We start from the raw sequence: 14,788 nt of genomic DNA on the forward strand, positions 1-14,788 counted from the left end.
TGTTTTGTTTTAAAAATAATGTACTCTGCCCTTGTTCACCCTCTATAGTAAAATCATTTTTTATTACTTTTTGGTATATTCTTATAGTTTTTCTTTATGCAAATACAAGTAAATGTAAGGATGTGTTCTTATTCCTACCCCTTACCTAAAAGAGCATATTACATTCAGTGTCCTACACCTTGTGTTTTAAGTTAACAATATACCCTGGAGATCTTTCTGTATGAGTACACAGAGCTCCTCGTTTTTTTTTGCTTATAGGCGCATATGATTCCAATGTGTGGCTATCCAGAAGTTTAAATAATCCTCTTTAGATAAACATTTGCATTGCTTCAAAACCTCTACTGTTGAAAACAATGTTCAGTAAATTATCTTATGCGGATACATATGCAGATATATCTGTTGAATACACTCCCAGATACTGGATTGTTGAATCAAAAGATAAATGCATTTATAATAATGATAAATAGGAGTTTTTACTATTTTGCATTTCTACTGGCAAGATGTAAGAATGTCAAAACGGCTTTCTGAATGAATTCCTACCATCAAAATTGTAATGAGCTATGATATTTCGCATACTAGTCAGAAAAAAAAAAAAAAGATGTGTTGGAAACAGAATGGTATTCTAATGCTTCAAAGAACAATGTATCAGGCTTTATGCTATATCTAACATGTATTTGTCTATTTTTGTTGACAGCATAGTTGTTGCCCAAATCTTTTGGTACAGAATGTTTTTGTAGAAACACATGACAGAAATTTTCCCTTGGTGGCGTTCTTCACCAACAGGTTTGAAAATTTTTTTAATATGATTAATTTTGAAATTGTGACTATAAAAATAACAGTACAAAAATATTAAAAGAAGATATATGCTATAGCCCCAACTCTCTGGTACCCTAGAATACTCAGTCATCCCAAACTGTTTAGAGGCGATAAAATTTTAAATAGTTGAAATTTTAATTCTTATTTCCTCTTAGAATTAATGTCCAAAAAGGCTAAAAATGGCAGGTCTCAGCCAGTTCAGTTCAGAGAATAAATGATGCAGAATGCTACATCTTTTAAGTCAAAACTACCCCCGATTACTTCCCCGGGCCTCAGTGCATTGCTGGGGCCCACTCTTTTTAAAAACACACTTCCTCCCTTGTGGATATTGACAAGTTTCTTCTTATTTGGGATTTTAGTAGATTTGAAATAAAACTCAAATAAAAAGAGCATTCCTAAGTAGTGGATGTTGGAGAGAGAAAACCATATTGTTGAGGAGGGTTAATGATGTTAATATGAAAATTGATTATAATCAAATGTGGTTCATTCAGGATAATTTATGATTATTTTTAAAATTTCTACTTTCTAGGTATGTGAAAGCAAGAACAGAACTAACATGGGATTATGGTTATGAAGCTGGGACTATGCCTGAGAAAGAAATCCTCTGCCAATGTGGGGTTAATAAATGCAGAAGAAAAATATTATAAATCTGTAGTTAATACCTGCTCATGAAATCAGCTGATCAAGCTGAACCTAGGGCCATGCAAAAGAACCCCCTGTGGTCAGTGGAATTAATTTACATTACGATCTGTCAAGAGAATTCCTCTCAGTTTACCCTTATTGGGAGAGTTTATTTTCATTACTTAGAAATGCTTGGAACAAAATAGGGACATTTTCATACGCATAGTCTATCTCTTTATTCTTACTGCTCTTCAACTATACATGAGTAGAATGGATGTATATATTTTATATGAAATACCACTATATAATTTGTAACTTATTTGTAAATTATGTATTCAAAAGAACAAATGTCATAGTTAATTTCAGCACTTCTTACTGCTTTTGTAATTATTATCTTTGACTTTCAGGGCCCCACAGGGCCAAATTTCACCTCTTTACCTGCAAAATTTATTTATGTTTAATTCCTGGCAAATAATTTACCATTGTGAGCCATAAGCTGGGCATCAGAACCTGAAGAATATTAATATTATGCAAATTACTTCCAAGTATTTTAAATTAATTGGATAAGCTCCATGAAATAATGTCCCGTCAGTCCACTTGAGTGAGAAAGAAGAGAAAACTCTCCTAGGGGAAAGTTTTGGCACATTTTTTGAAATGAAACCTCTTTTCCACAGATTCTCTTCACTCCTTCTATACAAACACAGGAAAAGAGGGAATACAAACTTGGAGGAGCTGAAATATTTTTGTTCTAAACAGAGTAGAACCGTAAGAAAAGGAAACTTGAGAGAATAGTCAGATGTGGCTTATTTATTGCCAGAAGAGATGGTGCTGGGCAAGAATTGTTGTAAACAATTCTGTTGAAAAAGTCTGAAACAGACCGTTGGAGTTTCCTGGGCATAATGTGCAAATTATTTTCCTAGAGAAAAAGGGAAAGATTTACTCTGCTGTAGGTTTCCTGACCATGATCATCTAGTGAAAAGGGGGTGAGAGCCTCCAAGAGTTAAAACTAACTTTATCTATAACAAAGATGTACATTTGGCTGTCAGGAAGTTCTCCCCACCCTTGGAACCAGCATAGGAATACTAGCTCAAAAAGGAGTAATTGAAGTAGTTCTGGGTTTTTTAGGGTTTGTTTTTTTCTTTTTTCTCAGCTTGCTTCTGGGTTTAATTACCTTTGGTTACCTTTCAGACAATGGAGAAGGAAATGGCAACCCACTCCAGTATTCTTGCCTGGAGAATCCCAGGGATAGAGGAGCCTGGTGGGCTGCCATCTGTGGGGTTGCACAGAGTCGGACACGACTGATGTGACTTAGCAGCAGCAGCACCTTTCAAACAAGAATCTAAGTTTGTACCGGATTTAATTTCTTAAAAATACTGAAATAAATAAAAATTTAACTTGAAGGTAGTTTAGAGAGTGGAAAACCAAAGAGCTAGGAAAGTGAGCAAGAAATTGTAACCCGACAGCCATAGACAAATGGGGAAAGCTGAGAAGTTAATTTAGTCACAGTAAAGATACACGAATTTTAGGCAACGCACTGAAATGAAATGACACTTGAAAAGTATGGGAGATTTGTACAGAGATCTGACATCTTGATCTCCTTCATCTGTACTTGTTCCCAGTTGTCATCTCCCGTCAGCATCCTAGAGATTCCCTTTGTCTTTCCAACGTCAGGTCTATTTCTAGTTAAATCCCCTTATTTCTCCTTTCATTAATTTACTGCCACATATGGGCATGGGGTCACAAAGAGTTGGACACAACTGAATGACTCTCACTTTATGGGTGAAGCACATCGTCCAATACCTTTTGAAAGGGAAAAAATGAGACTATATGTTTCAACATGTTCTTTTGCCCTTACACTTGATTGCTGTTTTGGCAGGGCAGAGAGTTCGTGAGTAGCTTTCATACCCAATTTTGAACATACCTACTACATTCCAGTGTTGCTGCTTTGAAATCTGAAAATGTTCTCACCTCTGGCCTTCAGAGTGACTGTTTGAAGTCAGAGGCCATTCTTTCTCTCTTATATTTGTGACCAGTCTTTCTCTCTCTCGAACCTTACAGCAATCTCTCTGACCCAGCGTTCTGTTCCCAGTAAAGGTCTATTATTATACCTGATACTAGGTGCTTGGTGGGATCTTTCAATCTGAAAACTTTGTTCTTAGGGTCCTTTTTTTGAAGTGTTTCTTTAATGACAACTTATCTGTTCTCTCTTTCTAGAATTCCTGTTACCCAGACAGTAGACCTCCAGGATTGGTTCTCTGATTTTCTTACCTTCTCTGTTAATTTCCAGCTTTGTCTTCTTGCTCTACTTTCTGGGAGATTTCCTCAACGTAATCTTCCAATTTGTCTATTGTGGTGGGTTTTTTGGTTTCTTAGTTTATTTGAAGGGGGGGGGGGTCTCATTTTTTTATTTCTAGAGCTCTCTGAACATTTTGTTTTTCAATAGTATCCTATTTTTGGTTCATGGTTGCAGTATCTTATCTCTTGGAAAATACTATTTATATAGTACATCACACACAGGCATTCATGCCTATATTTTCTTCCTGAATATTCTGTGACCTGCAAGGTTTCTGTTTTTCTTTTTCCTTTGGTCTTTGTCTTTCAGGTTTTAGGCTCTCCTTAGTGATCTTGGCAGTCTGCTCCTCCTCAAGAGTGGAACACTGAAAAGCTGAGATTATGATCTGAGAATGGGGGAAGGGGCCCTTCACCTGCTTCACTTGGCCCAGCTGAGCTATTCAATCTCTTTTTCAGTCTCTTTAGGACTTTTTGGCCTGGCAATGAGTCAGTCTTACCGCTTGAAGGCAAAGCACTGCTGCCAGAGCCTGCCCTTTTCTCTCGTTTTGCTGCTGCACACACCTGCTTTTGTAATTCATGTGTGTTGGTCAAGACTAAGTTATCCTTTTTACCACTTTCTCTTTTCTATCCCCAATTTGCCTCCTTTCCTCTCTTCAAAACCTGCTCAAAAAAACAAGACTTCAAGAAGTTTTTCCTTTGATTGCCTCAGCAAACCACCAGCTATTACATGTTTCTTTTTTACAGAGCAACTTATTTTGTAACTGAGATTTAATTACCCGCGTCTATGTTCTTTTGTGTATTTGTTCCGTGCGCCAGAAACCTCATCTTGTATGGTGCTGTGTACATTATGGGTGCTAAATAAAGGCTTACCACTGGAAACTGGCATTGTACTGTTAATTCTGCCTCCGCTTGTGATAGACCTATTCAGCCCAAACTTGGGGTGTGTGTGAGTGAAATAATGGCTGACCACTGGAAACTGGCATTGCACTGTTAATATTTGGGGGGGGGGGAGGGGGGGGGAGTGTTAGTTTTGATTGTGCCGCATGGCATGTGGGATTTTAGTTCCCCAATCAGGGATTGAATCCGGGCCCCCTGCAGTGGAAGTGTGGAGTCTCAATCACTGGACCGCCAGGGAAGCCCCACGTGATAACGGCTTTTTGAAAATAACGGGTAATCCCTCAGGAAGACCCATCAGTTCTCCAGCTGAGTCCAGGGGCTTCGGCCACCTTTCCTCCGACCATCGGATAAGTGGGCACAGGGTGGGGAGCGCCTGGCGTGATTCGTTTTTTTTTTTAAAAGCAGTTCGAATTCAGACTCGGAGGTAGAGAAGCCGTCTGCAAAGCCTCGGTGCGCTTCCCCGGTAGGGGAAATCCATCAGCTTGATTTCGCCAAAGCGGACTTCCGGCGGCGGGGACGCAGCGCGCAGACATGGACACGGCGGGGCCTTCCGCGCCCGAGTCGACCCGCGGCGCCAGCTGGTCCGAGGCCCAGGCCGCGCGGGACATAGTCCCGCTCCCGACCGGTGAGTACGGCGCCGGGGGCGGTCGGATGGGGCTCGGTGGGGGCCCAGGGCAGCTCTCCGGTCGCCGCCTTACGGGAGTCGCCAGCCCCCACTCCGAGACCGCGCTGAAGTCTTTGCCCCGCGGCCCCCGGGCGTCCACCGCCGGCGGCCCCGCGCCCAGACCACTACCCGGGGCCTCTCGGAGGGGCGATCGTTTGCCTCCGTTTACCGTGTGCCTTGCCTCCCCCACTGCAGATGGGACAGCCCATTACTGCGGTCCTACAGCGCTAGGAATGCAGCCAGCTGGGAAAAGCGAAAGAAAAGCCTGTGGGTTTCCTTTCCCAGCGCGGCTCCACCCGCTTTTAAAACAATGCGGTCGGAGAAGTGCCCGGGGGAAGGGGGAGCTAGGTTGGAGGTGGACCCCTTTTGAAGGGATTGGTCAGTTGGGTCTCAGGATCAGTTGTTTAGTCGCTAAATCGCGTCCGACTCTTTGTGATCCCATGGACTGTAGCCCGCCAGGCTCCTCTGTCTAAGGGATTCCCCAGGCAGGAATACTGGAGTAGGTAGCCATGCCCTCCTCCAGGGTATCTTGGCAGGCGGATCATTGGCAGGCGGATTTATTTATTTATTTATTTTTAAACCGCTGAGCCACCGGAGAAGCCGGGCGGGGAGAGGGGGTGGGGCTGGCTGGGTTTCAGGAAGCAGTTTGGAAACTTCACAGAGAATGTAATGTTTTGGAACCATGCCCTCCTTTCCATTTAGTAGTTCAAGTCTGTGGCCCTGTCTTTAAGTGAGACAGCAGCCTCTTGAGGGGGCAGCTTTCTTGCAGTTCAACAGGTGTGGGTCTTCTAACCCGTGTAGACCTTCTTCCCAGTGCAGGCTCAGGACCAGGTGCCAGGAATACAGTGATGAGCTAGGCAGACCCTGCCCTAGAGAATCTAATAGGCAACTCGTGTGTGAGCTGCTGAGAACCACAGAGGCGCAAATGAGGGGCTCCTTCAGCTCAGCCTGGTGTTCAGGGGACACCCTGTCTTCGTTTTAAAAGGCAAGAGTCAGTCACCCAGGGGTAGAAAGGGTGAAAGGGCAGTCCAGAGATGAAGACTCGAATAAAGGCGCCAGCCACAAAACATCAAGTGTGGCAGCCACAAGTGAAGCAACATGTTGACTATTTCATTTTAGCCAGCGAGCATTTAGCTAGTGGGCTTCCCTGGTGGCTCAAACGGTAAAGACTCTTTCAGCAATGCAGGAGACCTGGGTTTGATCCCTGGTCGGGAAGATCCCCTGGAGAAGAGAATGGCTGCCCACTCCAGTATTCTTGCCTGGAGAATCCCATAGACAGAGGAGCTTGGTGGGCTACATACAGTCCATGAGGTCGCAAAGAGTTGGACACAGCTGAGTGACTTAACACTAGCACTAGTGATCATACAGAATGCAAGATGAGTTACTGGAGATGAGGTTGTTTCTCGACCTTTCCCCCAAACTCCAGACTCCTATAACCAATTTAATCAATGCCTGGAGTGATCTCAAACTCCTGTTTGCCTGCACACACCCACATTCTCCAGACCTACTCAACCACTAGCAGCCTTCCCCCTTCCGTTCACCCAGGTGCTCAGACCAAGACCCTAGTGCCACACTCAGTGCCGCTCTTTCCTCCTTGCCTCCCACCTCACGTGTTAGGCAGACCAGTCAGTTCTGTCAACAAAATGTATCTCAAGCTTGACCTCTTCTTGCCACTTCTCTCACTACCATCCAAGCCACCATCATCTCAGGCCTAGACTGTGGGTTTCCTGGCTTCCACTCTAGCCTCTCGTACAGACAGGACTGCACGGTAGCCAAAAGGACCTTATAAAACAAAAAGCAAATATGATTCTCCTGCTCAAAGCCCTCCAGTAGTCTCATTGCTTCCAGAATAATCTTACTGTGGCTACCGTGTACCCCGTGTCCTGATCTGATCCCGTCCCTACCCATCTTGATGCCTGCCACCCCTCTCTGCCTTGTGAGTCCTCTAAACCCCCACCATATTCAAATCTCTGCTCAGCGGTGACCTCCACAGACAGCCTTGCCTGCCCACCCTGTTTAGAAGAGCCGTCCCCCGTCCCTCATCAATCTCACCCTCCTTCCCTTGCTCGGCTTTTCTTCATAGCACTTACTACTACCTGAAAATAATGTGTTTGAGGGTCTGTCTCTACTACTAGGATGTAAGTTTCATGAGTGTTGAAATTCACATCTTATTCCCTGCTTTATTTCTAGTGCCTAAAAGGATGCATAATAGGTGCTCATCACGTACTGAAGAAGCCAGTGAGTCTGCATGTAAAGAGCTTGGTTTCTATTCTCCAGGTGATAGAGAAGGGTTTTTAGCAAGAAAGAAACATGGACAGTGGACATTGTAGATAGCCCTCTCTGGCAGCAATGTGAAGAAGGAAGTGGAGGTGTGACAAGGGAAAGCAGGAGGAGGGACATGAGCTTATCAGAATGGACCAGATAAAAGACAGTGAGGGCAAGGCAGTCCACTTTTCCACACTGCTGCCAGAGCTCACTCTCAGGTGCACATGTGCCTGCACACACAGATCAGGCCATGGTAGTGGCAGTGTTCACTAGGGCCTGCTGGCTACAAATAGTGCAAAATCAACCTGATACCATTTAAGCAAAAGGGATGCTTATAACTGGAAAGCAGGGAGACCAGACTCATCCCAGGAGCATGGATGCTGTTGTGTTTTCCAGAAAGAGCCAGGAACCAGGGCCTGAAAAGTCTTCATAAACTTTGACAGCACTCAGCATATCTGCTTTGTTCTTCTCTTTCTTTGGTCCAGTTTTCCTGCTAATGGGATAGAAGATGGCCACACTCACAGCTTCTCAGTTTTTTACATCTCCTTCTTCAAGAAGCCAGCCCAGTCTGAACTAAAATCTTCTATTCTGAATTCTGTATATCTGGGACGGGCAGGTAGGTCCTCTAGGACTGTCAGCTGCATAGGGAAAGAGTCACATAGTACAAACATGTCTGCTGGGAGTCATTCCTATGTGTGATGGTGAGCCTGGATAAACCAGGAGACAGTACAGCTCTTATAAGTCAGGAAAGAGGAAGGAAATAGTGACTAACCCAGTAGAAGAATGGGCTAAGGATGTCAGTGCCAGAGAAGAAACGCAAATGCCACCTTGTGATATCCTATATTCATAATTAGAGATGATGATTCATCTCTCTCTGCACTTTGTATTCTTTTTTGACTCAGTCATCTAACTTTCTGTCCCAGCTGTACCTTTATAGTATGTCTTAAAATCAGACAGACACTCTCTCATTTTTCCCTAAGTTTTGTTCACTGCCCATAATCATTTATTCTTCCAAATAATACATTTTTAAACCTCTTTAAAATAACCTTCTTGAGATTTAACTTGAAATGGTATTAAATCTAAAACTTATGCCAACCAAAGAAAAACACAACCTAAAAATTGCAAGTTTTGTTTCATGTGGGGACCTTACTCAGGACTGTAGCCTGGGAGCCAGAGTCAGGAACTGCTTTGAAGAGGTGAGGGAGGAGCCAGGATATGTAGATTTTGCTGAAAACAAACATGTGGTTGAACATCAGAAGACTACTGCTAATAACAAAATCTCAAGTTAATGATTTTAGAGCTTTTCTAAGTATGGGAAGAGGCAAGAATCTGGGCTCATGGAAATTATTCCTTAGAAATGCATTGTAGGTATTTAGAGCAAGTATTCTGGTTTCACCATCCTGAATTCCCCTGAGGGCACCCCATTTTTGGGGGGGGGGTATTGCTGCAGTGGCTGATGGCTTGATGGCAGGCAGCATGTTTTTGTTTGCCCTTACTTGAGATAGAACAGACAGCATTATGACATCCAGCCTTCTGTCCAGGTGCACTGTATTTCTCTCCTTGTACTGAAATGGAGCTTAAGACAACTCTTTCATCATGTTATTCCCCTCCTCAAAAATCCTTCCTGGCAGCCTTTCACCATCTGTTCCTCAAATTCTTTTCCAGCTTCCTTTGCACGAACTCTCCTCTTCAGTCCCGCTGATCGGCTGTCTCCCAGTCAGACCTCTTGGCCTCTTCCCCCGTCTGTGCTTCTGTCTGCAACGTCCCTCCCACCTTGACTCCCCTTTTCATCTCCAGGTTGTACCGGCTCAAATCCGTGTCCTTGCCAGCACCCCATCCTATAGGGAGCATTTCCTCCTCTTACCATAGCACATATTTTATGCTAGCTCCAAAGTGAGCTCTTTCCTACTCAACAGCTACTTTACTCTGTGCCAGGTATTCTGTTATTTTACTTTCCTAGTTGCTACTGCGTCTCCTTGTTTACCTTGTAAGCTTCTTGCAGGCAACAGTTCTGTCTTATGTTTCTTTTATATTCTCTGCTGTACCTTCTTCCATCTGTACCATATCTTCCATATAGTAGCCACCGTCTGCCTCTGCCTCTTGAGCATTGAAAATGTGGGTTGTCCAGTTGAGACGTGCAGTAAGCACTAAACACACTGGACTTCAAAACTCGGTACAAAGGATGAATTAATTGTTTTATTGATTAAATGTTGAAAGGGTAGTATTTTGGATATATTTGATGGAATAAAGCCTATTAAAATTAATTTCACCAATTTCCTTTTGAGGGGGACCTGCCATGTAGCATGTGGAATCTTAGATCCCCAATGGGATCAAACCCATGCCCCTGCATGGAGAGCACAGAGTGTTAACCATGGGACCTCCAGGGAAGTCCCTCCTTTGCTTTTTTAAATGAGGCTTCTAGAAATTCTTCATTTGCACCTGTGGCTCACATGGTGTTTCTACAGTCAGCGCTGGTCTAGAGCCCTCAACACAGTGACTCTTGTACAAAGAGGTGCTCCCAACTCGGTGGTAGTTGGAGAGGAATGAAAAGCAGCAGTTCGCTGGTTGCGTTTCATCTGAGGCATTTTCTCTCGGTCTCGCCCACTCCTGTTTTCTTGGTTGATAGGAGCAGGAGGATCACTCATCTGTAGCCCCACTAAGCAGAACTCCAATCCAGGAAACATGATAATTAAAGAAGAAACTCATCTGAACGTGAAACAAAGGCTAGCTCCAAAGTGAGGTCTTTGGACAGTGTGAGATGCCAAGTCTGATTTAAGAGAGGTGCCGCGAGATCTTCCACTTTGGAGTAACCAAAAAGACTTTTAAGAAGTGCTTAAGCAGTTTAACCTCATCTAAATTAAACCCTTTCACCGTTAAATGAAGTTTTGTTTCAGAACTAAAATTTGAAGGTAAAATTGAAAGTGCTTTCTGCTATGGAAAACCAGATGAATAAAGAGGATGAGCATTGGAAAGGGCGAAGAAATACTACATGGATGCTTGTGGCCAAATTAACAGCAAACTAATAGATTAGAGAGTAAAGGTTGTCTCCCACTGGTACGTCCAAGTGGGCTGTTGGGAACAGCTGGCTTTTTTCTCCGTCTCTGACTCTTCCCTGTTCTTCCTAGCTCTCTCTCTGTTTCTTTCCCTTCTTCATTCTTCTCTTAAAAAAAAAAATCTGCTTCCTATCATGTATCTTTCTCTCCTAATTTATTATAATGCTAGATTACATCACATTTAAGTACATTGTTCATTTACTTCTTTAATTCATCCCAAATTTTTGAATATAAGAATCTAAATTCTTTTTTATAGGTGGTTAGAGCATTATTTCTTGAATACAATTGATTTATAATGTCAATGATTATAATTGAGAACTTCCTATGGGCAGGAAAATGATGTGAGAACTTTGTATTTAAATTCCTACTAAAGTTTGTCAGGCAAAGGGTTTCCTCATGTCTGTGTGTGCTCAGTGTCTCCAGTCATGTCTGACTCTTTGTAACCCTGTGGACTGTTAGCTCACCAGGCTCCTCTGTCTATGGGATTCTCCTGGCAGGAAGACTGGAGTGGGTTGTCATTCCCTCCTCCATGGGAATCTTTCTGACCCAGGAGTCAAACGCGTCTCTTATGTCTCCTGCATTGGCAGGCGGGTTCTTTACCACTAGCGCCATCTGGGAACCCCATTGTCCCTTATGTTTAGATCTTTTATTTATTTAGTTTTTAGAAAGTCCCTGGACATTTTAAATAAAATATTTTCTTTTTTTTTTTCCATTAAGCCATTAAAAAAATGCAAAAGTAAAATTTAAATAATTGCAAAGGTGCTTTTCTACTTGGGTCCCGAATTTTCTCTCCCTGGGAGCTAAGACTCTCTTCTAAAAACAAGTGCCCAGCCCTCTCCTTTCAGATGGGTGGAGGAGTTACAGACCAAGGAATTCCACTTTTCCATTTCTCATGAGGGATGTTACTTTGTAGGTGTCTTCCAGGTTGCAGAAAGGTTGCAAAAAAGGATATGCGCGCTCTGCCCCAAAGACCTCGAGTGTAGTGTCCTGTACTTTGCACAGTCAGAGAATATAGCTGCTCATGAAAACTGTTTGGTAAGTTTGAACACACATGAGTCCTTCAGGGAAGGACATCCTGAAATAGATAAATGTACTTTGAATACAACAAAGAACAACACATTGGCTGCCCATGGTTTGGGCTTTTAAGTGGGGATTTGGGGAGCATATTTTTCTCGTTTTAAAGTTTCAGATAGTAATATTTTTTGATTACTTTTGGTTTTATTTATAACTGATCAAACATAAGGAATTATGGTGAAGAAGCTTCTTTAAAGATACTTTAAATATTTCAAATGTAACAGATACCCATAGACATTTATAAAATGTCTACCCCAGATTTATTAAATGATATTATATGATACTCACTTCAGCTTTTTTTTTTTTTTAAGGAAAAACAACGTAGATAGTTAAGGACTCTCCCTTCTCTGTCCCATTCGTGGCATTCCTTCACCAACACAAATTTGGTACTTATTATTATGTTGTGTTTTTAATTTTATGCTTCCACCACATATTTAAGTATTTCTAAACAATAATATGATATTGTTTTATATGTTCTTGGACTTTACAGAATTTCTATCAAATTCTGTGGATTAGTGAGACTTATCCATGTTGATAGTAGCTCTAATCTTTAATTTTAAATGTTACAGTATTCCATTTTATGACTGTAATTAGTCTTTTTAAAATGATTTTGTTTTTCTTTAGTATTTACTTATCTTTTGACTGTGCTGGGTCTTCGTTGCTGCGCCTGGGCTTTCTCTAGTTGCAGCAGGCAGGGGCCACTCTCTAGTTGGCGGTACATGGGCTTCTCAGCGCTGGGGCTTCTCTTGTTGCAGAGCAGAGGCTCCGCAGGGCGCAGGCTCAGCCGTTGTGATGCACAGGCTTAGTTGCAAGACGTGTGGGATCTTCCTGGATCAGGGATCGAGCCCAAGTCCCCTGCATTGGCAGGCACATTCTTAGTCACTGGACCCCCAGGGAAGTCCGTATAATCACTATTAAAGTGAATGATCATTTGGGGTTTTCCAGTTTTTTATGTGACTGACCAGCTGCCATGAATATCCCTGGATAGGTCTCCTAATTCATGGGAGCTTTCCTCTGATCTGGGGGGCACTTAGCAAAAAGCAGAACTGCTGGGCTCAGGAAGAGTGCATTCTGCGCCTCGAGAAATGTGCCAAACTGCTCTCCAAAGGGATTGCGCCAAGTTCGACTTCCACTGTTCTTCTTTGTCAACACTTAGTGCTGTGTGATCTATTTATTTATTTAGATCTGGTAAAAGTGTGCGTAATTGTGTACAAAATTGCCGAACTGTCCTCCACGGTGGCTGTGCCACTTTACATCCCCACCCGAAATGAGTGAGCTCATGTTGTTTGTATCTGAATCATTAGTGGCCTGATGACACGAGATTTTGAACATCTTTTCATGTATTTATTTGCCATCTGTGTATCTTCTTTGGTGTTGTCTGTTCAGATCTTTTGTCCAGTTTTTAATTAGCTTGTTGTTGTTAAGTTTTAAGAGCTCTTTGTATTTTGGATAGAAGTCCTTTGACAGATATATTTTATGTATTTTCTCCCAGCCTGTAGCTTTTCTTTTCTTTCTCTTCACAGTTCCTCCTTGGGTCTGTGGTTTGGTGTCTGTCATGATGCTATGAAATTTAATGTTTTCCTTTCAGATGGGTGTGAGATAGTCTCTTGTTTGTATTTGCAGTTCCTGGATGACATAGTGGGCTTGCACCTCCCTTGCTGTGCTTCTTCTATGTGGTTCTATTTGCTTTCTTTTTGCAGTTCTGTTTGTTGATTCTGTGACTTCTGTTCAGAGACTACATTTTATTTTTGAGATCTTAATTTCACTTACATATATTTACATAAAAATACATTCAATGCTTTATCATATATTTGGCTTTTGATTTTATTTATGGTGCTTCCTGTTGCATGGAAGCTTGTAATGTAATTAACATTCATCATTTTCCTTTATAATTTGTAGGATTTTCACCCTAAAAATTTCTTTTCCATATTAAGGTTCTGTTTCCCAAAAAGTTTAAAAATTGTGTTGTTCTCATTTAGTTTCTTTTTTAACTTATGCTAATCAGTTTATTGTTGATAATAAGAATGCCTTTGGATTTAGAAACAGCTCATTTAGGACTGAGGTAAATTAGAAAGCTATGGGCTTCCCAGGTGGCTCACTGGTAAAGAATCCATCTGACAATGCAGGAGATGTGGGTTTGATCCCTAGTTGAGAAGATCCCCTGGAGAAGGAAATGGCAACTCCCTCTTTTGCCTGGGAAACCCCATGGACTGAGGAGCCTGTTGGGTTAGAGTCTGTGGGTCACAAACGAGTTGGATACAACTTAGCTACTAAACAACAACAAATTAGAAAGCTAAAGGAAAGATTGAAATAATTAAGGGAAGTGATATTTTTGATGCAACTGAATTTATCTAGATTACCATATAAAACAGGGATCTACTTTTGACAGCTTATGGTGAACAATGCCAGATTCTTGGTATCTGAAGATGGTTTAGCTTTGGGACCAGAAGCCAGGCTTGATCACTCAAGAGCTTTTGTGTAGCAGTTTTATTAAAGTGAAAAAGGGACAGAGAAAGCTTCTGACACAGACATCAGAAGGGGGGTGGAGAGTACCCCACTCACTGGTCTTTGCAAGGGCGCTATATACCTTATTATAATAAAGGGTCTTACAGATGCACTCCCACAACATACATCTTAAGATAACAAGATTAGTCAGAAGGTTCTTGTTAAGGAGAAACATGTCTTTGAGCAAGATTCATTGTTATATTGACTAAGACAAAGCAGTGTAGAAAAAAACATTTGTCCTTTTCTCCTCTTTGGGCACTCCAGCCCCCTCTTTCCTCCTTGAGTAACCTGGACTTCTTATCAACCTACCTAGGAATTGACTCTCTCACTTTTTTTGTTTTTTCCATGTGATTAACTACTTCCCCCAGCTCTATCTCGCCTGCAGTGTGGGAGACCCAGGTTCGATCCCTGGGTTGGGAAGGTCCCCTGGAGAAGGAAATGGCTACCCACTCCAGTCTTCGCTGGAGAATCCCATGGACAGAGGAGCCTGGTGGGCTACAGTCCATGGGATGGCAAAGAATCGGACACAACTGAGCAACTAACACTTTCACTTTCCTGCACTGTTATTAAAAAACAAACTATCCTTTCCTTACTGATCTGT

General features: G+C 42.3%; 2 protein-coding genes across 5 annotated transcripts in view; both read left to right on the forward strand.

Annotated features, from left to right (window-relative positions):
* The window catches only part of SETDB2 (SET domain bifurcated histone lysine methyltransferase 2), a 43,387-nt gene extending 38,296 nt beyond the window's left edge, over nucleotides 1-5,091 (forward strand). The window contains exons 13-14 of one of the 3 annotated variants that reach the window (XM_027557273.1): nucleotides 700-783; nucleotides 5,032-5,091. In XM_027557273.1, coding sequence (XP_027413074.1) covers nucleotides 700-747 — 48 coding nt within the window. In that variant the 3' untranslated portion in view covers nucleotides 748-783; nucleotides 5,032-5,091. Of the gene's footprint in view, nucleotides 1-694; nucleotides 784-1,345; nucleotides 4,613-5,031 lie in introns of those variants that run through there. The other 2 variants (XM_027557271.1, XM_027557272.1) reach the window with 2 other exon arrangements.
* PHF11 (PHD finger protein 11) overlaps nucleotides 4,883-14,788 on the forward strand; it is a 33,979-nt gene continuing 24,073 nt past the window's right edge. The window contains exons 1-2 of one of the 2 annotated variants that reach the window (XM_027557285.1): nucleotides 4,883-5,251; nucleotides 11,522-11,643. In XM_027557285.1, coding sequence (XP_027413086.1) covers nucleotides 5,158-5,251; nucleotides 11,522-11,643 — 216 coding nt within the window. In that variant the 5' untranslated portion in view covers nucleotides 4,883-5,157. The remainder of the gene's footprint in view (nucleotides 5,252-11,521; nucleotides 11,644-14,788) is intronic. The other variant, XM_027557284.1, reaches the window with a different exon arrangement.

Source organism: Bos indicus x Bos taurus, chromosome 12, assembly GCF_003369695.1.
Source record: "Bos indicus x Bos taurus breed Angus x Brahman F1 hybrid chromosome 12, Bos_hybrid_MaternalHap_v2.0, whole genome shotgun sequence".
NCBI classification, from domain to species: domain Eukaryota; kingdom Metazoa; phylum Chordata; class Mammalia; order Artiodactyla; family Bovidae; genus Bos; species Bos indicus x Bos taurus.